We start from the raw sequence: 26,998 nt of genomic DNA on the forward strand, positions 1-26,998 counted from the left end.
TAGGATAATGCTTAATTATCTGGGATATAATCAAATGATAAAAATCTTCACTAAAGAACCCATTTCAATGGAACTTTACAATGCAGAAAATTATACATAGGAAAGGTAATAAAACTACTACAAGCAAACAAGCCATTTATAACATTCAAGATAACTGAAGGTTTTAACACTGGAAAATTATCAATATCAAGGAATTAGTGTTGGGAATTCCCTGATGATCCTGTGGTTAGGACTCCACGCTTTCCTTGCCAAGGGCGCAGGTTCAGTCCCTGGTTGGGGAACTAAGATCCTGCAAGCCGCATGGTGTGGCCCCCCCACCAAAAAAAAAGGGAATTAGTGTTAATTTTATTTTTAAATGTGATCAATAGTATTGTGGTTGTGTTAAAGAAATCTTTATCTTTAGAGATACAGATGGAAACATTTATAGAAATGATGACATTGGGTCTGGGGTTTGCTTTAAATTAATACGAGATGCAAACTATTATATACAGAATGGATAAACAACAAGGTTTTACTCTACAGCACAGGGAACTATATTTGGTATCCAACCAAAATGGAAAAGAATATGAAAAAGAATATGCATATACATTCATAACTGAATTGCATTGCTGTACAGCAGAAATTAACACAACACTGTAAATCAACTATAATTCAATAAAATAAATTTTAAAAATAAAAAGTAAAATAATATGAAAGATGGGTAGGGTGGTGATGAAAAAAGTTTAGCATGAGTAGATAACTGTTGAAGCTGGGTGATAAATACACAGGTCTCATCAGACTATTCTGCCTATATTTGTAGTTTGAAATCTTTATAAAACATCTAAAAAATTAGTAGGACGGAATTCCCTGGCGATCCAGTGGTTAAGACTCTGCACTGTCACCGCAGCGGGTGAGAGTTCGATCCCCGGTCGCGGAACTGAAATTAAAGTCCTAAATGCTACTTGCTGAACTTTGCAATGTCTGTTCATGATACTGCTTACCAAGTAATATGTTCGTTCCACCAAACATTCTTTTGAGACTGGGTTATTAAGATGCTTGTATGTAGGAAGTATTTAAATATTATAAGTGTTTGAAAATATGCATTTTCTGGTATATTTATGAAACAGAAGTCACAGAAATAAGTGCTTTAACAAAATGAATTTAAGTTCCCTTTCTCTGCTTGTTCTAAACTATAGCTTTATTCTTATGAAATTACTGAAAATAGCAATTTTTTATTTCTCTGAAATGATGAGTGTGGTAGGCTGAATAATGACTCGCACAGATATTTACGTCTTACTTCTTGGAACCTTGTGAATGTTAGTTTATATGGCAAAAGAAGCTTGGCAGATGTGATTAAGTTAAGGGTCCTGAAATGGGGAGATTAGCCTATATTACCCAGGCAGGCCCTAAATGCAATCACAACTGTCCTGAATGCAAGGGAAAGAAAAGGAGATTCCACTACTGAAGAGGAAAAGGCTATGTGACAACAGAAGCTGAGACTAGAATAATGTGGTCACAACCAAAAGATGTAGGCATTCTTAAAAGCTGGAAGAGATAAACAGATTCTCTTCTAAAGCCTCCAGAAGAAATCAGCCCTGCTGACATTTTTATTTTAGCCCTGTACAACTCATTTTGGACTTCTGGCACTCAAAACTATAAGAGAATAAATCTGTGTTGTTTTAAGCCACTAAATTTGTGGTAATTTGTTACAGTGGCAACAGAAAATAATACAGTGAGATACCTCTTAATGATAAAACACATATTCTAAAAGCTCATAATCAACTTAAAAGAGTAAAGGTTAACTATTGGATTAGCCAAAAAGTTCATTCGGGTTTTCCGTAAGATGTTACAGAAAAATACAAACGAATTTTTGGGTCAACCCAAAAGTCTGATAAAATGACAAGTAGATAGGTAACATCATCTGCATAAACGTAAGTATATGATGACAATTCATCAACATGGCATGAATGAGTATGAGTAACAGACATACAATGATACCCAAGCAATTCCAAAACTATGGTGGGACTTCATTTTGTTAATTCAGAAACGAATTTCTCCTAATTGAGGACCTACAATATCCATGTTTTCAAATATTCATTAATATAAGCTCATCAATTTTCAGGGACAATGAAAAGTTCACTTAAGTTCATAGGGTTTTATTCTGTCCTACAGTTTCATTGATACATGCCTCTTGAGAAGCCATTAAATATGAAAAGTCACTAAAAGGAAATAATTAGATTTTTGAAAATATTACTTTATGGTTGCTTACCTTAAAAAAAAATTCTGTTATAGTAGATGATCAATTTTATGCCGCTACCATATAATTGTTGATAACTAAAAAAATTTTCCCAGAAGAAACTATACCTCACAATTAAATGGCTTTTTAAAAAAAATATTATAAGAAAAATGATATTCATTTTTTGATATTAAAAAATTTTAATATTTGTAAATAATTCCAGATGCTCTTTTTAATTGACATACAACCTATTTTGAAGATGATTTACAAAATTCTCAAAGTTTCGGTTATTTTTTTGAGGGTGGGGGGGCACACTTGGTAGTATGCAGGATCCTAGGTCCCCCTGCAGCGGAAGCACGGTGTCTCAACCACTGGACTTCCAGGGAAGTCCTTTCTCAAGGTTTCTAACAATGGATTAATGACTACAGAAATGAAATGCCTGTTGTAGAAGATTCCGTCAAGTATAGGTTTACTGGCTACTTTCAAATGTTAAATCTTAATATCCTAGTTCCTCTCAAAATATTTTTCTTAAAATGTATTCCTTTAATCATTAAATTCCTTTACTATTTGCAAGGGAAGTTTTAAACGGTGAAGTCCATCTTCCTATATCAGAAAGTAGCAGATCTTAGGTGCCACAGAAAGGCCTTTATAAGTAAGCAATCCAAATGAAGCTTCATTCGGTCTGCTTTGTTTTCTTTTTGTAAGTGAAGCAATTCAAAGCCTTTTGTTCTACACCGAATTTAACAGCAGATCAGAAACTTCTGTTTCTAGGTTCCACCTAATTGCCCTTATGAAAATCTCTCAAAACAAGATTTAGGTGATATAACCACTTATAGGTGAGGCTACCAATATGCACCCCGCACCATATATGTAGCTCCTCAGCAAAAACTCTTTGATAACGCAATGAAACGTGGATTAGAATTACATTTACCAAAACTACTGAAAATAAAGGCGCGGCTGAAGTTTTTGGAAATTCCAGAGAAAAGCAAAAAAGAGTATCAACTTTATTTCTTAGGTGCCACTATATAGCAGTGCCATATTCCACTATGCCAAATGCCCACCATACAGTGGCATTCTCACACAATTATGGAAATGAAAAAATTATAATACAAGTACGGGCTAATTTGATACCTCTTCAGCTATTGTGGTACTTCTTCAGTAAGCTCTCTTTTCAAATGCAACAATTACTCCCTGGTCTGAGGGTTTAAAATAGATACTTAAGTGTTTAAGTATTTCACATTCTTAGAGTACAGCTGGTTACAATTAGAGCATACCTGAGTAAAATAATACTCACATAGCATTTTATAGTAAAATAGAAAAGGTCAGGCATGACTATTATGCTCTCCTCTTTCAGGACAAGAAAGACTCATAAAGGTTAAGTTAACTGTCCAAGGTCACTAAGCTTATGAGTCAGAATTCAAACCCTGGTGTTCTGACTTTCCATGATTATTATCATTAACACTGTAAATGAGGATATGCCTTCATTAATAAAAAAGAAAGAAAGAAAAGAAAAAAAACTTTAAGGAGAACATCTCTATGCTTGGCCTAACCAACAAAGTTGATTTCTATGACTAATACCTTTTGGTTACATTAATTAAATTTCAGATAATTTCAGGCATGAGGGGAAAAGTATCTGTACATAGTATGTTGAAACCCTGAGTAAGACTAAGGAACCCAAAGGAAACAAGACTTCTCAGGAAAGAAGCTAGAGCCAGGGTATATCTATCCAATCATGACTAGTTTTAGTTCTCAACCTTATACTTTACTTCTGCAGTATTCCTTTTGTTTCCACAACACTACTTCCTTCTGTTTTTTCTCTATTAACTCCCAAATCTATATCTGTATCCTAGGCAACTCTCCTGGATATTTCCAATTGGATGCCCTGTAAATGCCACAAATATAACAGCTCCAATATTTTATTTTCTCCGTATGAACCTGCTTCTCCTGTACTCTCTTATTTAGTAACACCGTAGCCCTCCTACCTACTTGAGCCAGAAATCTCTCTTCAAGTTATTTTTGACTCCTCCTTTCACAAATTTCTAACTGGTCATCAATTCCTGTTGATTCAAGTGGGTCTCCACTGCCCTAGTTTGCCCATCACGAGAGCCTATAGAAGCCTCTTAGCTGGTCTCTATGTCTCTAGTCTTTCTCATTTCAATCTCATTCTCTACACTGCTGCTGGAGTTAAATTTCTAAACCAGATCACATTATGTCCATTTTCTGTTTGAAGGGATTTAAAAGCTTTTTAACTGCCTCAGGATCAAGTTCAAATTCCTCAAAATGGAATTTTTTTGAGCCCTTCACAATTTGGGTCCAACCTCCTTAACCTTCATTTTCATCTCCATTTAATTTACACTGTGTATCCATCCACACAGGCCTATGCCATAGTTCTTGAAATCTTCCTTGTAGTTTAGTAACATATGGTTCATGTATGTAACTTTCTCTTTTTGTAACACAAGGAAATTCAAACTTCCTTCAAGACTCAGCTCAAATGTTACTTTCTCTGCAAAGGCTTTCTTGATTGGCTGTTCTCCCACTTTATGCAGAATTAATACTTTCTCCTTTACTTTTTTCAGTGACTAGAATCCTTTCATTTTAGTATTTCCAACACTTAGTAAAGTCCCTGACACAAGATTACATTAGCTTGATGAGTGAATGCAAGAGAAAATTTTTCATATGAAGATTGATATCATTACTTTTGGTGTAGAACCTGGACTACCTGCTATACTACAGTGTTCTCCATAACATGAAGAAAGACTTCTGGGTTGGAAGTGGAGAGGGGATGAAGGAAGAAAATGTAGAAAGGAAGCAAAGTGGAAACGAGAAGACCTGTATGAATCAGTGCAGCTGGGACAGAATACTGCAATAAATAACTCTTCAGATGAATGCAAGATATAGGTTTACCATGTCTCTGTTGTGTGTGTATAGGGGGCCGGGGGAGGAACATAAAGGCAGTTAGCAAACTTTTAAAATGTTTTCCCCAAATAGGGGTGATACAGTTATTAATATTTCTTTTCAAGATACAAATTTCATTTTGCCCTCCCCAAACTTGATTTAAATATTTAAAATGAAACTAGAAATCACGTCTCTCCTTTAAGTATTTTAAATTATTATAAGTTAACATAAGATGATTTAACCTCCTACACTTTATTACTTATACTTTGCTCTGACTTTGGCATACATGTTCTTTGATTTCTAAATTTGACTTTGAATGTTCTACTCTGATTAATACTTAGAACCATTTCTAGTTATTACTCCTACTCCATTTCACTAGCATAAGAGCATTACATGAAATCTGATAGGACAGATCAGAAATAAATGAAGGAAAAGAATATATTACCTACTTCTTTTGAGTAATTCAGTTTATTTAAACATTATGTAGATGCTCCTCAAATAATTAGTATAGTAAGAATTAAATTTTTTTTAGAAGAGAACATTACAGGTTTTTTTTTAAATAAAATATCACTCACTGTTACCTTGGCAAATGTTGACCCACGTCCTTCTGACTCAATTGTAATGGTTTTTGTACGACGTAGTAAAATCTGATCAATATCTTCTTCACAGAATTTAGAGCCTTCATCTTCTTCTTCCATAATGGCACCATAAGCACCTCTTCGAAGCAGATCTTCTATTTCCTTTTTGGAAAGCTGTTGAATCTAAAAAGCAAAAATTGTGGTAATAATTTTTTTAAGTTCATAAAATGAGAAAGTATCACTAAAGAATGTTAAAGAACACAGAAGTCACATTTACATCACATTTGGGGCTTGGGATGCACCTGAGGGAATTCTCTGAAAGAACATATTGAAGTTGTTGACTCATCACTATCTTTAAAGTAAGATCTGCCATTTGCCTAAAATAACTTCAGTTAAAACGAAGCCTCTGGGGCAGGTAACCTCTCAAGGTTCCTTTTAGTACTAGGATAGGATTCGATAGTTGTTATAAGCACAAGATATAAATAAGACTGAGGGGAAAAAAATGCCAAAAACATCATTTATAATGAGACAAAAGCCAACACTAGTAGTTTGGCCCTAAAAAAAAAATGTGAAAAAATGTTTATAGAAAAAATGCAGAAAAACACAAATTCTACTTTGCTGTGCCAAACGTCCTGAAAGGAAGAATTTCTACTTGAAAACACATTCTTAGAATTCACAAGCACTGAAGCTATATAGACAGGTTCCAAACATAAAAGTATTTATCAGGTGTTCAGTATGGATCAAAATTAAGTAATATGCTCTCTGGGGTTTAAATTAAATGTAAACAAAAACAGGAAAACTCCCATCAACAAATGAATGGATAAAGAAAATGTGGCATATATATACAATGGAATATTACTCAGCTATAAAAAGGGATGAGATGGAGCTATATGTAATGAGGTGGATAGAACTACAGTCTGTCATACAGAGTGAAGTAAGTCAGAAAGAGAAAGACAAATATTGTATGCTAACTCACATATACAGAATCTAAAAATGGTACTGATGAACTCAGTGACAAGAACAAGGACGCAGATACAGAGAATGGACTGGAGAACTTGAGGTTTGGCAGGGGGCGGGGGGTGAAGGGGAAGCTGAGATGAAGCGAGAGAGTAGCACAGACATATATATACTACCAACTGTAAAATAGATAGTCCGTGGGAAGTTGTTGTATAACAAAGGCAGTCCAACTCGAGGATGGAAGATGCCTTAGAGGACTGGGGCGGGGAGGGTGGGGGGGACTCGATGGGGGGGGGAGTCAAGGAAGGGAGGGAATATGGGGATATGTGTATAAAAACAGATGATTGAACTTGGTGTACCCCCCCAAAAATAATAAATAAATAAATTAAAAAAAAAAAGAAAAAAAAAAAACAGGAAAACTCTAAGTGAAGAAGAAAATATACATACACCACCAACATTACTTTCTCTTCCACTCATGCTCTGTAACACAGCCTTATCTAGACCCAGTTTCAGACTGGCTCGGTCAAACATCTCTCTCTCATATGAGTTACGAGTCACTAGTCGGTAGACTTTAACTGCTTTATTCTGACCGATTCTGTGGCAACGAGCTTGGGCCTGTAAAAAATGAAAAATTACAGATTCAATTTATTTTATAAAATAGCACAAAAGGCATTACGCATTAAACTATCCTGATGGAATATAAAAGTATGTGTAAGAATTTTTAGACATTCTTGCTACTGAATTGCATATAACCTTTCTCTGGAAATGAAGGTAGAGCTTACTAAAATGAGACATGATTCCACAATCAACAATAAATTAAAATTTAAACATATTTCAGAGAATATAAATTCACTAAGAAATACTACTTTTTAAAGAGGGTGTCATCAATATAATTCTAGACAGGAACATAAAACTCTATGAACACATTTTTTTAGCCTCTGGCTTTAAATTTAAAATCTAACCCTAAATTAAAAGTTTTTTTTCTACTCCATTATCAACAATCTTTTCAATATATTTTAGTTAAGCTGGGTAATTCTGAAAGGGGTTAAAACATAAGACGAATAACTCTGGAGGCCTACATTTTATTTAAACATAGAAAGAACTAATTATTGAATATGTAGACATATTGGAAGTAGAGATATCAGAGGTTACATAAGAGCTTCATATTTTGTCTTGAGTTCTACTAAATTTAAAACTTGTCTGATACATTTTCAACTAGATTATACAAATGAGAGGTTAAAACATTATCTTTTATTAAGCCAAGTATATTCTCAAGAATAATATCAATTACAGTACTAAGACTATCATGAACAATAAAATAATTTCGCCAATACTTTGTTCTCTTCTCATATCCTTCATAGACACACATTTTCTGTAAACTTTGACTCATTCTAATCACTAATGAATAGTCCTATGTTTCTATGAAGTCCAAGTACAGTCTTAATTTATATGCATACATTAATTTTTTATAGTATTTCATAAAAAGGCATATTCAATTATGCCTCAATTCTATGCATACTATATTATGTAATGATTAAGAAGATGAAATCAGGATAAGCAAGTACTTATTTTCATGGAAGTAAAATAAGTTATTCTTAAACTGTAGGCCTTTCTCAAATTTACCTGATATACTTTAAAAAATTAAATACTGTACTGGAGTAGGTAAACCTTTTTAGAAGATACATAATCTAAATAAGTATATTTTATTATATTTTACTGTCATTAAATTAAAATGAAAATAATTTCACCTACTTTACTTGGCATAGATATTTCTTAAGGAAACATACATGTTGATTTGTCCAGATAAAAATAAAACAGGTAGATTATCAAAGATAGCTACAGGAATTTAAAAAAAAATTCTCTTAGCCAGGAAATTTGTTTACCTGAAGGTCATTCTGAGGATTCCAATCAGAATCAAAAATTATACATGTATCAGCTGCAGTTAAGTTGATGCCCAATCCACCAGCTCGGGTACACAGAAGGAAGACAAATCGATCTGAATCAGGTTTACTAAATCGATCTATAGCAGCTTGTCGAAGATTCCCTCTGACTCTTCCATCGATTCGCTCATATAAATATCTACCAAATGAAATGAAATAAATTTAGATAGATAAATATAATGAAAATGAAGGTATTCTATCAAATGTGACAGACACATATCTATCAGTTTTCCTGCAACATTATGTTTACTACAAAAATAAGAAGTGATATTACCCCAACCAGTTTCTATGTGTTTGTACTTCTCAGTGTTGATTCTCAATAGGAAACACAAAGTAACATAGAGTTACAAAATCTCTGCATTCCTGGATGTATAGGTAAAATACCTTTATAATTAATATACTTTACTGATCTCATTATAACAAATGACTTTTTCTTTTTTTTTTTGGCAAGATGCAAAGACTTTCATAAAACACAATACAGGAAACTTAAAAACATTTCTCTCTACCTTAATCATGTTATTCTCTCAACCTTAATCATGTTATTCTTCCTTTATAGTCATCACTGCCAAGCAACTAAATTTTAACTTCTTTTTATCTTTCCTCATTTAACATAAAACTCAGAAATTACTACACATCAATAAAAATAAGATACATAAAAATTTAGGAACTAGCAGAGGAATACACATGACACTTGCCACACCCCTTTTGGTTTAAGACACTTCTTTCCACCTATAATTTACTAGTCTCAGCAGCAGCTCAACTGTTATCTCTAGTACCTGTGAAACAGCGGTGGGACTTCTAACAATGTTACTTTTGACATTAAAGAAACCTGAGGTTTTCCATGAAATTCATAAGTCAAATTTACCTTTATCTCATAAAGTTTTTCGTGTAAAGACATCAAGAAAATGCAAGAACGGCTCTTCTAGGAATATCGCAATTTAGTCCTCCTTCTATTTACATGGTATAAAATTGAGAATAATACACATTTTGGAATAAGACTAAAGGAGAGGAACACTGACACTGAAAGTGGAACTAAAAACAGATTGAAAAATAAAAATGAACTACAAAATCTCCAATAATATATACTAGTATAGACAGATCTTTACTTACTAATAAGGGTCAAAATACAGTAAACTTCAATTACAGCTGAATCTTCAGATTCTCTTTTAATATTATATAGTGTATAATAAGTCAAAACGCAGCAAGTTCAGGTCCTAATTATAACAATGAGAAAGATCTGAAAACGATCTTGAATCATTTTCTTTAGTTTTGAAAATGGTTATAAATCCATTTAAAATGTTGCTACTACAAGGTTAACAAACTGCATAAAATGTATACTAATAAACTCATTTGTAGGTCAACAAGTAACTATCAATTTGCAAAATGTTCTTAATCAGTCTCCTTAGCCCTGTCTACTACTGCAACATATACAGGTTAGGAAAACATGTAATCTTAAAATAATCTTTATGCATAGATTTAAATGGATTCTTATCTAGATAAGGGGGAAGATGTCAGGAAGCTGGGTTACAGTACAGTGCTGCAAAAACCTTAATAGCATATACTTGGCATAATTTATAGTATAATTCAGTGGTGAATTATATGCCTTACCTTTTATGTATAAGATAGTCTTCCAGGATATCAAGGCAGCGTACCATCTGAGAGAAGATGAGCACTTTATGACCTCCTGCTTTCATTTTAGGAAGCAATTTATCAATAAGGACCAATTTGCCAGCAGACTGGATCATTGCTTGAAGATGAAAATCAGAAGCAGCTGGATTATATGTATCTCTAAATTCTCCAAGTATTTTCTCCTCTGCACCTGTCAAAGAAATATAAGAAGATAGCATCAATGCACAAATGCAGATAACGCCCAACTGCTTTCTTTTTAAAAAGTGCTCTTCTGTGCTTCTGTAACACATTAAAATTTTCTAATGGTAGGCACACTGCTTTTATTAGAATTATTTATAAAAATGTTTGTGGCTAAATTCCCACCAACACCAGCCTATAATTCCATTGAGGATATGGACACTGTCTTAAGCATTTTTTATCTCCCAAGACACCTGGCATAACGTCTTATATAAATTTATGTTTGCTAAATGTTTAATGAATGCTATTTAGGAAATGAATTAATGAAAATGCAGTTCTAATCTAGGTGAGTAAACACAGATTTTTAAATAAACATCTAGTATTTAAATACCATTATAACACTGATCATCACTGAAAGGTGATCATACTTAATCTGGATGGACATCCTGTTTGCCATCAAAACAAACAAGAAAAATTAAAAGGAAAGTCAAGTTATAGGTCTTTGATGATACTTCTTCCAGAGTCTACCTTAGCATTAAAAGCTCTCTGCTTTCCTTCAGTCTGTCTAGCCATAAATGAGTACCAGGATTGCAAGTGAGTTAGTTACTGGTCTAAGAAATGGCTTGTCTTGAATAAAGTACGAGTATATTCCCAGGAATAAGTGAAAACACCCAAATGTTGTACAGAGAGACTGTTAGAAGAGAAGCAACAAGACTTTAAAAAGTAATGTTACTAGAACACAAAAACTGAGAGACAATAGCTAGGGTATCCAGACTGAAAAGACACCAGGAAGAAAAATATAAATTCGGAAGTTCAAAGATGGGCCTTGCTGTCTTTGTCCATAAGGAGGATAAAAACTGGAGAAGGAATTACTGTCCACGTTAGACTGAACACAACTGCTGCTTTTGTAATCTGGTGATACTAACATGGGACACTGTAATGAAGTAGCTTACATGTCCTTGACTCCGGAATACTTGTAATCCCTCAGTACACCAGGATGGAGAGTTATAGGATCACTGCCTTTCCTTGTAACAGCCACTATAGCTGTAGTGGTGCTGTGTTATTTTTTCATGAGTATTTGTCAAAAAAAAAGGATTTGTTTGCAATCCTTTTTAGCTACCTTTGATAAGATATGGGTGATTACAACACTTCCTGAGCTCCATCATGGTATTGACCAAGTTGGGTACATTAGTCTGCCCTGCTCCTTTGGATAAAAATGAAAAGTTCTTCTCCAGAATAGCCCGGTAGTATTTCTTCTGAATGTTAGTAAGTTCTACTTCAATGATGGTTTCTTCTTTAGGTGCCAACTTCTTTTCCACATCTTCTTTCAATCGCCTCAACATCATTGGTTTCAAGATAGCCTGAAGTTTTTGCACCTGCATAAAAAATGATGAAAATATATGTAGCATACATACACATAATTACAATGAGAAGAGATCTGATGTACTTATTTACAAAGACCAATAGGATACCTGTTCCTCTGTTTTCAGATCCCCAAACTCTTGCATAAACGTTGATTCAGAAGGAAACCTTAAGGGTTCCAGAAAGTGAAGAAGACTGAATAGTTCTTCAACTGTATTTTGGAGAGGCGTACCAGTCAAAAGTACCTTGTGTTCCTAATATAAAGGAAGAATAACATGTTAATAACATGCACTACAGTGTTCATGTCAAACACTATGCATAGTACTAAAATTATATGAATGCTGACAGATTATCAAATGTTTCAGTGTTTGAAAAGCAAATATTTTTCTGACCATAATTTTCAAGTCAACTCAAAATACAGCTCTACCCATACATCTTCATTAATTTACTTTCTTGATCACTTTTTATAAAACTCTATCATTCTCGTAATAGTTTACTTTGTTATTAATTCTTACCTATTGCTTCTAAAAGAAAAATTCTAAATAATTAATAAGCACATTTTAGGTTTTTTTCCAAGGAAATAGACATTTTAAAGAACAAAGAGGACATTCTGGGGGGTACTCAACCGTTCTTGGTGTGGTAATTTGTATACAAAACCGTGCTCATTCTTTATAATTTCGCAGATCATCACCTGACTTCTTATACGAGAATAAGTTCTTAAATCATTAAAGCTACAATTCAAGAACGTGAAGGGCTGACTGGAATATACTTCTAAACTAGAACTGCATTACAAATTAAATATAATAGTAACAAAAGTAAATCAAAATATTTTTAATGATAATAGTACAAAGTATTTAAAATCTGATTTGACATTACCTCTAAATTCCTAAGCTAAATATTTGTATATGTATCTGTATGTCTGCATAAGTATTTAACGTTAGGAAACAGTCTAGACTGACATATACCAATCTGCAAACACTGAAGTAAGGAGTGGAAGAGTAAGGGTGGGCATGGATGAAGAGTAATTTGTGCAAGTGGTCATGTACTAATTATGTGATGTTAATTAAATCAAAATGCTAAAAAACACAATACTTTGATTTTAAAGTAAACACTGATTTTCAAAAATCCCATTAATTATAATAAATATATGCTAAGTATGCAGAATTATGTAGAAACTTTATCCCTCTATCATAAATGATCTGAACAATATAACTTTGGTGAAAGGGCTTTTTATTGAGGAATTTATGCCTTAAAACTTGTAGTTGTATTTTTTTTGAATAGGACATTCTACAGAGGTTTCTCTTTCTTTAATTCCAGCAGTTAATTACTAAAGCATTTTGGAGGAAAGAACTAAAAAATTTAAGTCTTATAAGACAGATGAGCTTTTTTCCCCTTACTAATTAATTAAAGCAAACTAATTTTAATTATCACAGGTAGAAATCTGTATTCTAAAATAAAAAAAAGGGATAAGTTTTTGGCATTAGCTCTTTGTTTTTACTATGTAGCTAAGAAACGGAAGTAAGTCATAAAAATGACATTAAGTTACTTACCAGATTCATGAGTTTCAGACCTTCTAGAAGTTTACAATTTTTATTTTTTAACCTATGTGCTTCATCAATAATCACACATCGCCATTCAATTGCATTAAGCTCTCCACAGCCTCCGAGAATCATTTCAAAAGTGGTGATAATGGCCTGGAATCTGTAAGCTCCTCGAATGATACGCCCCTAGAAATTTATTATCAAAGACAATAATTTGCTAAAATGTCTTGATCATATAATTTTTAATTCCTGCCAAGCAGCATAAAAATCATTTAATGACATCTTCTATAAAATATTTTCCACTGAAATTTTTATATATGCACACTCCCTTAAAATAAGTAACTTTAGCATTAAAGCTGTATTAGATTGCTGTATTTTCAAGAATGTTGTTAAAGATTATGCCAACACAATTATACAAATATCCAAATAATTACTGCTTGATAAAACATTCTGTAATTTTTAAGAGCTGTAATAACAATGTTAAGTCCAAAAAAAATGATTATTATAAAATCTGGCCAATGAAATTTCAGTAATTAATGTCTATTACTTATATCCATGACTCCACACATATAATGGCAAATCAGTTAATATAAAAACTGGCCACTCATGTCATTTATTCAGCAATTATTTACTGAGTGTCTATGTGCCAGACTCTGTTCTAGTTGCTGGAGATATAGTAGTAAACAAGACAGACAAAAAGAATTAACCAAGTGGAACTTACATTCTGATGACTCAAATATAGAACACAGCCATTAAAAAAAAAAATTAAAAACAAAAACAACTAAGTTAGAAAGTAATAAAGGTCATAGACTAAAATAAAACAGTGACGTGGAGTAGGAAGTATGGGGTTGGAGGTAACCATTCCAATTATCCTTAGAGTGGCTGGGAGGCCGTCACTAAGGAGTGACATTTGAACAAAGTGCTGAGGATGAGGGAGGAAGCCATGTTAATAACTAGAGATCTGGATGAGAAAGCATTCTTGGTAGAAATAGAGAATGTGAATGCTGTAATGTGGGAGTACCTTTGGCAGTATTCAAATAATAGCAAGAAACCCAGAGTGACTGAAATCCATTGAGAGTGGAGGGGATGCGGCTGTATAGGGCCTTGAAAGCTGTGGTAAGGACTCTGGCTCTTACTGTTAGCAAGAAGCTATTGGAGGGTTTTGAGATAAGACGTGCCTTGATTTGACATACATTTAAAAAGAATCCCTTGGCTGTTCTGGTAAAAATAGTCTTAAAAAGGCCAAGGACAGGATCGTAGAAACCAATTAAGAGGCTGTTGCAGTAATTCAAGCAAGAGATCATCAATGGAGGTCATAAGAAGTGCTCGGTTCTGGATTTAATTTGAAGGTAGAACCAACAGGATAGGAGTGGAGTGAGATAAAGAGAGGATTCAATTTTGACTAAACGTTTTGGCTCAAACAACTAGAAGCTGGTATTCCCATTTACTACAATGAGAAAATACAGGATTTTGGTTTTGGACATGTTATGTTTAAGATGTCTATTAGATATTCAAGGAGAGTAATTGAGGCATTTGCATATGACTGGAATTTAGGAAACAGGTTAGAGTTTGTGATACAGATTTGGGAGTTTCCAGCAGTACAGACAGTAATTAAGTTGTGTGCCTGAATGAAATCTCTGATGGAATGAGCATGGATATAAAAAGTCTGAAGACTGAGCCCTGGGTCACCCCCAAGTTTAGGTATGGGAAGACAAGAAGGAATCAGTTAAAGGGGGCTTCAGAAGGAATAGGTGGTGATACAGGACAGTATAAAGTTCTAGAATCCAAGTGAAGAGAATGTTTAAATGCATTTGAAAATTATAAACTATTAGGGATTAGAGAAATGAAGGGTTAAGAAAGATCATGTGATCTGATTTAGATTTTAATTCCTATCAACTTAATACACTAATTTTATAATAATTCATATTGACTGCATATACTGGACATTAAGCTGAACAATAGCTCCAGTAGAATATTATTAAAATATTGATAGATATAAAGTGTAAGTCTATGGTATTCATATAGCTCTAAAAACCTCGGATATGATGCATTCAATTAGAGTGATACTGTAATGTTTAAGAACAAGGGCTCTTGAGTCTAACTGACTTGAGTTTATTACTCCCAGTTTTGCTCTGTGATTTTAGGGGAAACTATATCATTTCTTTTTACCTCAGTTTCCTCATTTGTAAATGAGGATGATATTATCACCTATTTACGAGGTTGATATTACAAAGATTAAGTGAAATAGTACATGTAAACTGTTTAGCATATTGCCTGGCACATGGTAAATACTCAATAAAGGTCTACAGCTATTAGTGTTATCATCTCTGCTACTTTTTCTAGGACAACTGAGAAAATTACAGCATAATTTTACTAATTCTGTGATTTCAAACTATTTAATAGCTTAGAAAAAGCAGAAGTTAAATGTTCATTTAATTTATATTAAAATATATTTGAAAGAGTTAACTCTGAAAATTATTTCTATATTTGAAGTTTTATCTCAGGAGATATCTTTATCTCTTGACATTTTAAACCCTTCACATAATATTTTTCTAGAATGTATAACATTTACCATAAAAATATAATTTAATATATACTATTCAGTGTACAAAACATCAAGAATCTTTCAGCTTTCTGGCTATCACATTTATACAAAACTCATTCGAGACATATATTAAAACTGTAACCTTGTTAAAAATCTCTCAAACTTTCAATATTTTAATGTACCTTTAAAAAAATGAGATTGAACTAAGTAGTTTTAATGATATCACACAGCTCTAAAATTCTACAAATGTACAATTAAGAATAATAAAACACTACGGAAGGAAATCAAACTATAACTTAACTAAGATGCCATAGGCTCCAAAGGTGCAAAGGTAATAATTTTTAGTAGAACTGATTGCAGAGATGCTTAATTTCATAGAAATCTAATTGTTTCAACCACAGAAGTAGAAGGGAAATGAGGTTAAAGGAAAAAAACCAATTAATTTTATTGATATTCAGCCTCAAATAAGTAAAAAATCAGTTATAATTGGGAGGCAAAAGTAGAAGGCTATGTACTTTATCTTACCTTAATCTATATCACATCCCATGACCTGGCCATATGTTATAATCATCCTTATAAAACAGAAGAATCAGTGAAAGAAAATAAAATATCAAGGTGCTACACTGAGGCAGAATGCCATAACCTTTTCTAAAGAAAAAGTACAATTTTGCATAAACTGTGTTTTAATTAATTTTGTTTCTTAATAAAAGTTTTACCTAAGAACAGTCAAACTACCACTCAAAACTACAACTCAGCACTTCATGCTTTCTAGTCTTAACCTTCTGCTAGGGAATTCTTTCTTATAACGTCATTTCAATTTTATCATCTGTGTATTTAGCAGAAAAATATGTATTCCTTCCTAAAGAGTAAGTGCCCAAAGTAAAATGGAAAAAAATGTGCCTCTAGGATATAGGGGAGAAGAAAACCATCAAAGCAACAGAGTAATGAAATAACCAGTACAAAGTGGAGAAAGATAGAAAGGTATGCCTGTACCAATATACAAAACAAATCAAATTTTAAAAAATGTCTAAAATCAAAATTCACTGAACACACAAGAGAACCTGTGATTTCACCTCAGTGGGCATTCAAACCCATAGTGGTCACTGAAGATGTAAATTTTAAAAATGGAGGAAAAAAAACTGGAGGATGATCAAAGAGACAATTATTATTTTTAAAAGAAATGTAACGTGTAGTTGAAAACAATTAGTAAAACAATTATTCTATTTGAAAAATTAAGTATACAATCAAATTTGTACATTTGTATAAATCAGCACACTTCCTTCCAGTGAACTACAGCGTGAACTTGGCTACTTCTGTCATTTTTCTCTTCAGCTAATAAAATTTATTGTAAAGTAAACATGATGAATAAAGAGATCAGACTAAGATCTAAGTAGGCAATTAAAATCTATCATAAATTTGAAAGTAATTAGTATGTAATGCTTATCTTTTTCAAACCTGACCTTTCAAACAACAAACAAAATCACCAATAACACACCTGTGAGTCCCTGAAGTACATCTCATATTGCTGTATCATTTGTCTGCTAATCAGGCTCCCATGATAAACCACAACATTAATATCAGTCCACGTACGAAATTCTCTCTCCCAGTTTGCAATAGTAGAAAGTGGAGCAATAATCAGGAAAGGTCCTCTTATACCAGTCAGAAGGATTTCGTAGAGGAATGTAATTGATTGAATGGTTTTGCCAAGACCCATTTCATCTGCTAAAATGCAGTTTCGTCTGAAATAAACAAATATATTACCCATGTATATTTTGGGGTTTTCTGTATACTACAATGTTTTAAAAGATAAATATAAAAAATAATCAGAGATCAAGTTAAAATACTTGCATTTATAAAAACACAAAAGTTGCTGAAGTGCAGATTTCGCTAAAGATTATAATTTTATTATAATATTGCAAAGGGAAAACTACAGATTTTTGTAGCTCCAAAATAAAGATACCACCTGTTAGATACCCGATTTTTTAAAAGAACGAAATGGCAAGAGCAAGGCAAACTAAATACGTTATTTATTCAGGAAACATTTATTAAATGCCTTCTATATCTCAGGGGTAGTATGAGAAGATGGAATACAAAAGAAACAGAATATGTTCTCTGCCTTCCAGGTGCTTGTATCTATTAGAAAAGCAGACATATGAATAAATAAATAGTCATGCAATGTGCTATCACAGAAGCACAAACAAAGAACTGATTTTCAGCTCTGGCTATACACTGGAACAGCCTAAGAAACATATATCCACGGCCTTCTCCTTTACATTCTGATTCAATGTGCATGGAGTAGAATAAAAGCAATTGTAATTTTAAAAGGAAGCTGCACAGATGATTATGATATATGGCCAGTTAAGAATCATCAGTATTAAGTTTATTATGGAACCTCAGAGGAGTAAGCAGCTAACTCTGGTTAGAAGAGATGAGAAAAGATAAGACTGCCTTCAGAGAGGAGGTCAGTAACCAGCAGGATTTTGCCAGAGGGCAGAGCAAAGGAGCAGAAGCGTAAACAATACGATCAACTTGAGCACAAGTTGTTTAACATGGTTTTGAGGGAATGGTAAAGAGAAGGTGTATTACTAGGATAAGCAGGGGTCATAAATAAAGGTTAGAAATCATTCCACAGGATTATGAATGGGAGTCATTGAACATTTTTAAAGAAACCTGATGAGATTAGGTTTGTACCTGAAGTTTACTCTGCTACCACTGTGAATATCAGAAGGTGAGATGAAGTTGGGGCAGTAACTGGATAAGTCCCGCAATAATGCAGGAAAGAATGGGTGGGACATTTGGTCTAAGGTAGGAAGGATCAAGAGGAGAAAAATGATTCCAAAGTTAATTACATGTTAGAATGATTTGGACTTAGTGACCAAAAGATATATGGAGTACAGGATAACAGATTTCAGTTTGGGTGACTAAATAAGTTGTGTTATTATTAACCAAGGGGTAAAATATTTGAAGAATAAGTTTGATACAAAGGAAACAGGAAATAATAAGGTTAATTTTGAATCTGTTGTGTTTAAAGAATCATTGAGATAGACATAAGGTGGCAAGAAGTAAACAAACATGGGCTTAGAGTTCAAGGCCTTAGAGATGTTACTGATAAGTGAAGTCATGGGGGGTAGAGTTTGGCTTAGGGAGAACAAGCATGTAATATGAGAAGAAAGCAAAAAACAGAACGTTGGGGAAAAAAAAGAAGAAAAAAAACATCACTGAAAGGATAGGCAGAGGAAGAAGAACCAGCAAAGACTATTGAAAGGAATAGCTACAGAGGTACTGGAGAGCTGGGAGAGTCACACTGTGGAAGCTGCTGGGAGTGAGAATGGGGGGAAAGTTTAAAAAAGGAAGGACTAGCAACTACTATCCAACGCAGCAGAGACAGCAAATCAGGGCTGAAAAATATCTTGTGGACTGGAAAAATAAGAATTTCAGAGATGATACAGAATCGAAAGTCAAACGACAGGTTTAAGGAGAATTGGAGATGAGAAAATGGAAAGAGTTCATGCAGGCTACACTTCCTAGACCTTTGCCTAGGAAATTACAAAGAAGAATCAAGATAGCTGGAAGGAAAAATAGAGCCAAGAGAAGATTTATCCTTTCCTTTTTTTATTGTTATATATAAGTTAAACCCAAATTTGTTCACAGACTGAAGGGATGGCACTAGTCTTAAGAGAGAGTTTGAAGACATAACAGAAGGCTGATAAGTGATAGAAGTGAGGTTCTGAAGAGACTGGACGGGATGCCTATCAAGAGTTGAGGTGGTAGCTTTAGTCTTGGTTCTGGGAAGGCACCTTTTGACTTGTGATATGAGGACAGAGGTAAGAATGGCTAAGGATGGAGATACATTTGTAGGCTTGGGTGTGAGGGCAGGCAAGAATCTGAATGAATTCACCTACTGGCCCTAGGCTTCTCTATGAAGCAGTCATATACAGAGAGTGAAGGGGGCAGGGCTGTGATAAAGTGCTTGAGGGAAGTGGTGTAAGTTTAAAACAAGCAATTGGGAAAGGGTATTGATAAGAGAAGACAATTAAAATAAAATTTTAACTCTTTTACCAAGAACATTCTCTTGGGAAAAATCATTAATATTTAGAAAATATAAACCAGGGGAAAAAGCACTGCATGGGATAACAGGTCCCCCTAACTCCATCTGACTGAGTTTCATGATTCACCATTATTTAGTGAAACAGAAGAATCAAGTGACAAGTAAAAACACAGAAAAATGACTTCGAATAAGTGTCATAAAATTTTGCTGTTATTACTAATAATAGTACTTTCATTTGCTCTTTTATACACACTGAGACTTTTCTCAATCAAGACACCATTTTTAACTTCTTTTGCAATTAATTTTCCATCTCACTAAGAAAAAGGTGAGATAATATTCCAAAAAGCATTTTGAACAACTTGGAAAATTAATAACAAATGAGGGTGATTCATTACTAGCTCCTTATACTTAGTATTCTATGCCTTATCAATTGCTGACAATCTGCTTCCTTGAAGACGCACGTTACAAGCCTATCTAATTCTTACAGATGTAACTGCTCACACCTTACTAACTAGATTCAACTACCGGCAGACAGTAGTATAAGCTGAAAAACATTCTGTAACACAGCTGATTTTTGACAATGTTAAGAAAGGTATTTCAAATTTAGTTATGAATTAAGGTATCAACTTTCTTCTATTCTGACCGGTACACATTTAAAGGAAGCAAAATCCTAAATTATAACATACATATCTTCCTGAGGTAACCACAACTTCACTTTTAATAATGAAGACTCCATGACAGTAATAATGTAGCAACATCAGTACCAATTTCACTTAATGTATGTTGGAACACATAAAAAAAATACACATCAAATTCTTTCTTCTATTAACACATACTACATACCTATTATACCAATTGAATAAGAGCCAGTTGAGTCCTTCCAGTTGATATTCCCTGAGTTGATTGCCATTTTTATAATCCCTGGATTGATCTATTTTTTTCCAAATACTAGAAGGAGGACGATCCTTGGTGGAAAAACAAAGAATGAATGATGTATTTCAGAGTTTTTGATCTTCCATACATCTCATACATGGTAAAAGCAACACTTTTAAAATAATCACAGAAGAATAACATTAAATGGCATTATGAAGAAATTTTACAAACATCTACTAAAGATCAAATAAGTTCTGCACAAACTCTTCCAGAAAACTGAAGAGGAAGGCATACGTCCCAACTCATTCTATGAAACTCTGATACCAAAATCAGACAAAGGCATTACAAGAAAAATAGAGACCAATATCCTGCATGAACAGAGATGAAAAATTCATAACAAAATTTTAGCAAATGGAATCTAACAATACATAAAAAGGGTAATACAGCATGACCAAGTGGGGTTTTTCTCAGGAATGGAAGGTGGATTAAATTTGAAAATTAATTTCAAATTATTGATCAACAGACTAAAAAACAAAAATATGATAATCTCAGTAGATGCAGAAAAGGGACTTGAAAATTCCAATGTCTACTCCTAATAGCAACTCTTATTAAATTTTGAATAGAGGGAAACTTTCTCAACTTGATAAGGTACATCTATGAAAAAGCCAAAACTAACATCATATTTTATGGTTAAAAACTGAATGCTTTCTCCCTAAGATAAGAAAAAGGAAAGGATGTCCACTGTCATCACTTCAACATTGTACTACAGGTTCTAACAGGAGGTATCAAGCAAGAAAAAGAAATAAAAGTCATTAAGACTGGAAAGGAAGAAGTAAAACTTTCTTAATTTACAGAAGACATGATTTGTCTATATGGAAAATCCTGTGGAATCTAGAAAAAAGATAAACTAAGAAGTCATTTTATCAACATTGCATGATATAAGATCCATATACAAAAAGCTGTATTCTATATTATAGAAACAATTATAAATAAATTTTAAAAACACTATCTTATAATAGCATCCAAATAAAAAACATTCAGGGTTTATAAAAACTAAAGTATTTCTTGAACGGTAGCCAATGAACTTTAAAGTAATTAACATATAATATTTCTTTAATTATTGTTTAAAATAATTTCCACATTAAATAATATTCTCCATAATTTTTGTTTAGGCAACCCAATCACTATTTCCTTAGTTTAGGCCAGGAACAAATTTCATTTCTTCAAGAATACTATACATGTTTTACATGTTGTTTTATTTAATAATAATAGACTAGTAAAAGAAAATCACTTACCTCCTATATTATCTGACTTTGCTAAACTAGCACTGTTGTCAAACTGATTTTACATTAACGGAGGGGATTAATTTTACTGGCTGAGTCCCCTTTACCAAGGACTACATTATATATCTAAGGCAGTGGCTGTTCCTACCATGTGCATCAAAATTACCTTTTTAATAACACCTGGGGTCCACTCTCAGATATTCTTACTCTGGAGCCAGGATAAGCACTTCTGACTGAGAATCACTGATCTAAAGAAACAGCTTACTTAATGAGGCTAAAGACCAGGTTACCACTGAAGCATGGTCCCCACCCCAAAAAGAAAATCTTTCCCTTTCATAATATCCTTTAGACTACTCCTTCCTGAATTAGTTAATTAACATTTTTGTTTCCTGGCTCAAGGAAAGGCACTTAGAAGTCAAAAGGAATGGAGGTGAGCTGCTAGTCTCTTGGTAATAGACTATGGGTATTACTGGGAGATAAACTAAGACCAAAAAATAAGAAGACAACCAGAAAAAATAAAAGTTAGAAAAACAATATGATCTCTTCCGTGGAACAATTAATTCATTTCTTTCTCTTACATCACATCTCCACATTTTTCATGGTAGCCTTCCTTAACTCTGGTGCTAATCAAAAAGTAATCTGTTCTTGTCTTTTCATGTATAAACTCATTCTTTAGTGAAGTAAGAAATTTCTATGACCAAATTATATTTGAAAGAGGACTGGCCAAAACATTTAATAAAAACATGTCTCTCTGATGCGTATTTCTTTGGGTTGGTGCCCCAAACTGGATTCACATGACAATAATCCTATGCTTTAAAGAAAAGTAAAAAATATATATAATTACTAAAATATCACAACTTGCCATAGCCTTCTAGAATTCTGTAGTCTTTGTACTAGAAAAATCAATAATTGACTCAAGTTTGTGGTTTTTTTTTTTTTTAAACAAGGAAGAGACATGAATGTATCAATAAGAAATCAGTGTACTTATGTAGGCCTTTAACAATATTCTATACAAAAGGTTTTTCGAAAAATAAATCTACTATGGAAGTAGAACTATTTAGTTATGAAGAAATAACTGGTTTACAGAAAACAAGGGAAAGGTGGGTATAATAAGGATTTTTCTTTGACAGAGAATTAATAACTCTGCTTAGAGCTGAAACTGATATTCTTGACATTTTTATAAATGACCTGAGCGAAACAGTAGTGGGAAAGTTTTAAATTCAAGATGAAGTAGAAACATTTGCAACTTTTCTGGAGGGAAATTTTAAAGGAAATACTTATCAGATTTTTAAATGCACATATGTTCTGTCCAAACAATTATACTTCTGATTATCTTACAAAGGTTTACTGTTCAATGTAGCATTGTTTATAATAGCAAAAAACTGGAGTATCCACTAATGGAGGAATAGTTAAATTAACACACATATACTACGTAGTAATTTAAAAAATACAATATTAACTGCATAGCAGACTAAATTAAAAATTCAAAAATTACATTAAACCTGTTGAATAAAGAAGTGCTAAGATTTTCTAACGCTTAAGGCATGTTCTTACCAAATGTCTTGTGTCAGGCCGTGAAGCTTGCAATTGCTCAAACTCTTCTATTTTTGCAAGATCTACATCTTCTTTTAGTTCCCAAGTACTATCTTCATATGGTAATGAGCACCACTTTACTAAGTAGTAAATAACAGGCTGCAAAAAATTTTTTTCATTTTACCATTTTGAAAAAGAATAGTAAGAAATAGTTTAAACTGAGAATCCCCAGAAATAGTTTAAATATATTAACCTAGGTCAGTAAAAACTTAGGAAACGTTTTTCAGTGTTTTTAGGTCATTAATTTTAAAAAAGCAATGTTTTAAGATTTGGAAGGTTTTAGGTTTTTCTTACTTACTTAAAAAGTATTTCTACCAAATATTTACCTCACCAGTATCCTTATCTTCACAAAAAGAGACTTCTAACACTCTGTCTACTTCAACGTAGTCTGGGTTAAATGGTTCTTCTTCCATCTAAAATTAAAAAGTAACAATTGATATATGACAAAGGTAGAAAGATGAAAGTGAAATAAAGACAAACTTACTAGCTATTCACTACAGAGCAAACACATTTGATTTTTTTTCTTTTTTTTTGAAATTTGAACTTTTAAAAAAAATTAATTAATTAATTAATTAATTGGCTGCTTTGGGTCTTCACTGTTGCAGATGGGCTTACAGGCTTTCTGTAGTTGCGGAGAGTGGGGGCTACTTTTTGTTGTGGTGCACGGGCTCCTCATTGCAGTGGCTTCTTTTGCTGTGGAGCACAGGCTCTAGGCGTGCAGCTTCAGTAATTGTGGCACATGGGCTCAATAGTTGTGGCTTACGGGCTCTAGCGCACAGGCTCAATAGTTGTGGCACACAGGCCTAGTTGCTCCGTGGCATGTGGGATCTTCCTGGAGCAGGGATCGAACCTGTGTCCCCTGCACTGGCAGGCAGACTCTTACACACTGCACCACCTAGGAAGTCCCCATGAGTTTGATTTTAATTAAATTTCCCCAAAATGGAATACTTGCACTTTAATTTCCAAAAAGATTTCTAGGGTATTTGTCTATATTATGAATCACCATGTTATATATAAAAAACTCAACTAAATAGCACTAAAAAATAAGGTACTCCAGACAAGTAAGTTACTCTAGAAGATGTGTGTGTTTTTTTTAAAGGAAATGTATTTTATTTATTTATTTACTTATTTATAATTTATTTATTTATTGGCTGTGTTGGGTCTTCGTTGCTACGCATGGGCTTATGGGCTTTCTGTAGTTGTGGAGAGCAGCGGCTACTCTTCAGTTGCGGTGTGCGGGCTTCTTGGTACAGTCGCTTCTCTTCTTGTGAGGCACAGGCTCTAGCCACATGGGCTTCAATCATTGTGGCACGTGGGCTCAACAGTTGTGGCTCATGGGCTCTAGAGCGCAGGCTCAGTAGTTGTGGCACACGGGCTTAGCTGCTCCACGGCATGTGGAATCTTCCCGGACCAGGGCTCGAACCCACGTCCCCTGCACTGGCAGGCAGATTCTTAACCACTGCGCCACTAGGGAAGTCTGAGGAAGTGTTCTTTAAAAATTTCTTAAAGGGAGTCTCTTTTGGAAAGAGGCTTTCCTTTACCTTTCTTTTGCAACTTTCCTCAGGTGCAAGAGTTGAATACCAATCACCTGACCTGGAGGCTCCTCTCTCATTTGTATCAAACACTTTTTATCTACTGATGGTTCTTGTGCTCAAGACCCCCTTACCTAATTAAACTCAAACTCTCTGAGCTACCTCACACTAAGTGCACTCATTTACTCTTCAACCTACACTTCCTCCTGTAGTTTCTAATTGAGTTAACGGTAACACAGCACTAACTCCACACTCTACTCCTAGTTGCACAAGCCAGCAATGGAGAGGTCATCTTAGATTCCTTCTCTTTTTTATCTCCCACTTCTCTTAACTCATCAGTTCACACAGATTCTACTTTTATCTATAACTCAAACTGGTTCCTCTTCCCTCATTCTCACTGCCTCATCACTTCTTACTTGGATCTTTACAAATAACTTTCTAACTAGTTGTCCCCACAGTCCTCTTTCTCAAATACAAATCTTACATATTGCTCCCTTGCTTTAAATCCTTCACTGACTCTCCCCTGTTCGGGAACCAAGCCCACATTAGTTTCTGTGGAATAAACAGGCTCATACCTTTTCCTTCAGCCTCATCTCCTATTTCTTGACACAGCCATACCTCAGATTTTATGCTTCATACAAAAACACCTGCTTTTCAAACTCCATGTTCTGTCACACCTTCACGTTTTTATACTCATTTTTCTCTCTTCTGAATAGACTGCTGTTCCTTCTCTTGTATGCTTGGCTAATTCCTACCCATTCCTGAAAGCCTTACTTCCAAAAGCCCATCTCGGCTATCTTTGCTGCCTCTACTCCTCTGTTAACCTCTAAATGTTACAGTACTCCATGGTTCTGTCTTTAGTTCTCCTCACTATCTTAATACTTTCCTGAGCATTACTACTATCTCCATGTACAGGACACACTTGGTGACAAAGAGCACTGCCCAACATCAGAATGGTAATAAGGTACTCTAAGAAAATCTGCACAGCTCCAGTTTACCTTATACCTGAGCCATGTGAGAAAAATTAATCTTCATGACAAATCAGAAGATATTAGTTAAGTACTTCTAAAATCGTCAGCTCAATAGAAACTTCTGTATCAGAGTGAGGAAGTCAGAAATTTTTGAGGACCTCCCAGCATCCATAAACTGACAGTTCGTTTCGATCATCAAATTTTTGAAGTAGGTTTTGTAATTACAAAGAAATAACAATAGCTTTGGAAAAATCTGCCATAAGATATCACCATTATCTAGTGATTAACGTGAACACCGCCAGCAATTGGGCAAATAGGTATCATGTACCTCCTGATATGATTCACTGAGAATGCTGCTGCATCATTTCTGTAGTGCTCTCTTAAAAAATGCATGACCTGGAGCTGAGGAAACATCAGATAGCCCCAAATTGAGGGATGTGCTACAAAATAAACCACCTAAAGTCTTTTAAAAATATTTCAAGTAATGAAAAACAAAAAACACTGATTAAAGGAGACATGAAAGCTAAATGCACTATGTGCTGCAGGACTGGGTTCTGGACACACACACACACTTTTTTTTTTGCTATAAAAATACTAGTGGAACAATTAGTGAAGGATGAATGAGGTCTACAGATGTGTTAATTATACTATTATGTAAGAATGTTTCTAGAAAATACTGAAATTGAGACAATTTTCAAATGGTTTAGAAAAAAATGTATGCATGGGAGAGAGGCAGAGGCAGGAGAGAGGGGTGCACAGAGACAGAAGGAGAATTAATGTTAATGATAAAGCTAATGGTAAAATGGTAACATCTAGGGAATCTAGTTAAAATACATGTGGGAATTTGTTGTACTAAATT

General features: G+C 33.9%; 1 protein-coding gene across 20 annotated transcripts in view; it reads right to left on the reverse strand.

The window, feature by feature from the left end:
• CHD9 (chromodomain helicase DNA binding protein 9) overlaps positions 1 to 26,998 on the reverse strand; it is a 172,801-nt gene that overhangs the window by 52,971 nt on the left and 92,832 nt on the right. For all 20 annotated transcript variants that reach the window (XM_057713156.1, XM_057713155.1, XM_057713157.1 and 17 more), the window contains 11 exons: positions 23,963 to 24,049; positions 23,598 to 23,735; positions 20,731 to 20,852; positions 17,335 to 17,578; positions 13,304 to 13,480; positions 11,864 to 12,007; positions 11,512 to 11,767; positions 10,194 to 10,404; positions 8,529 to 8,724; positions 7,093 to 7,260; positions 5,692 to 5,871 (listed from right to left, as the gene is read on the reverse strand). In XM_057713156.1, coding sequence (XP_057569139.1) covers positions 5,692 to 5,871; positions 7,093 to 7,260; positions 8,529 to 8,724; positions 10,194 to 10,404; positions 11,512 to 11,767; positions 11,864 to 12,007; positions 13,304 to 13,480; positions 17,335 to 17,578; positions 20,731 to 20,852; positions 23,598 to 23,735; positions 23,963 to 24,049 — 1,923 coding nt within the window. The remainder of the gene's footprint in view (positions 1 to 5,691; positions 5,872 to 7,092; positions 7,261 to 8,528; positions 8,725 to 10,193; positions 10,405 to 11,511; positions 11,768 to 11,863; positions 12,008 to 13,303; positions 13,481 to 17,334; positions 17,579 to 20,730; positions 20,853 to 23,597; positions 23,736 to 23,962; positions 24,050 to 26,998) is intronic.

Source organism: Hippopotamus amphibius, chromosome 16, assembly GCF_030028045.1.
Source record: "Hippopotamus amphibius kiboko isolate mHipAmp2 chromosome 16, mHipAmp2.hap2, whole genome shotgun sequence".
NCBI lineage: Eukaryota > Metazoa > Chordata > Mammalia > Artiodactyla > Hippopotamidae > Hippopotamus > Hippopotamus amphibius.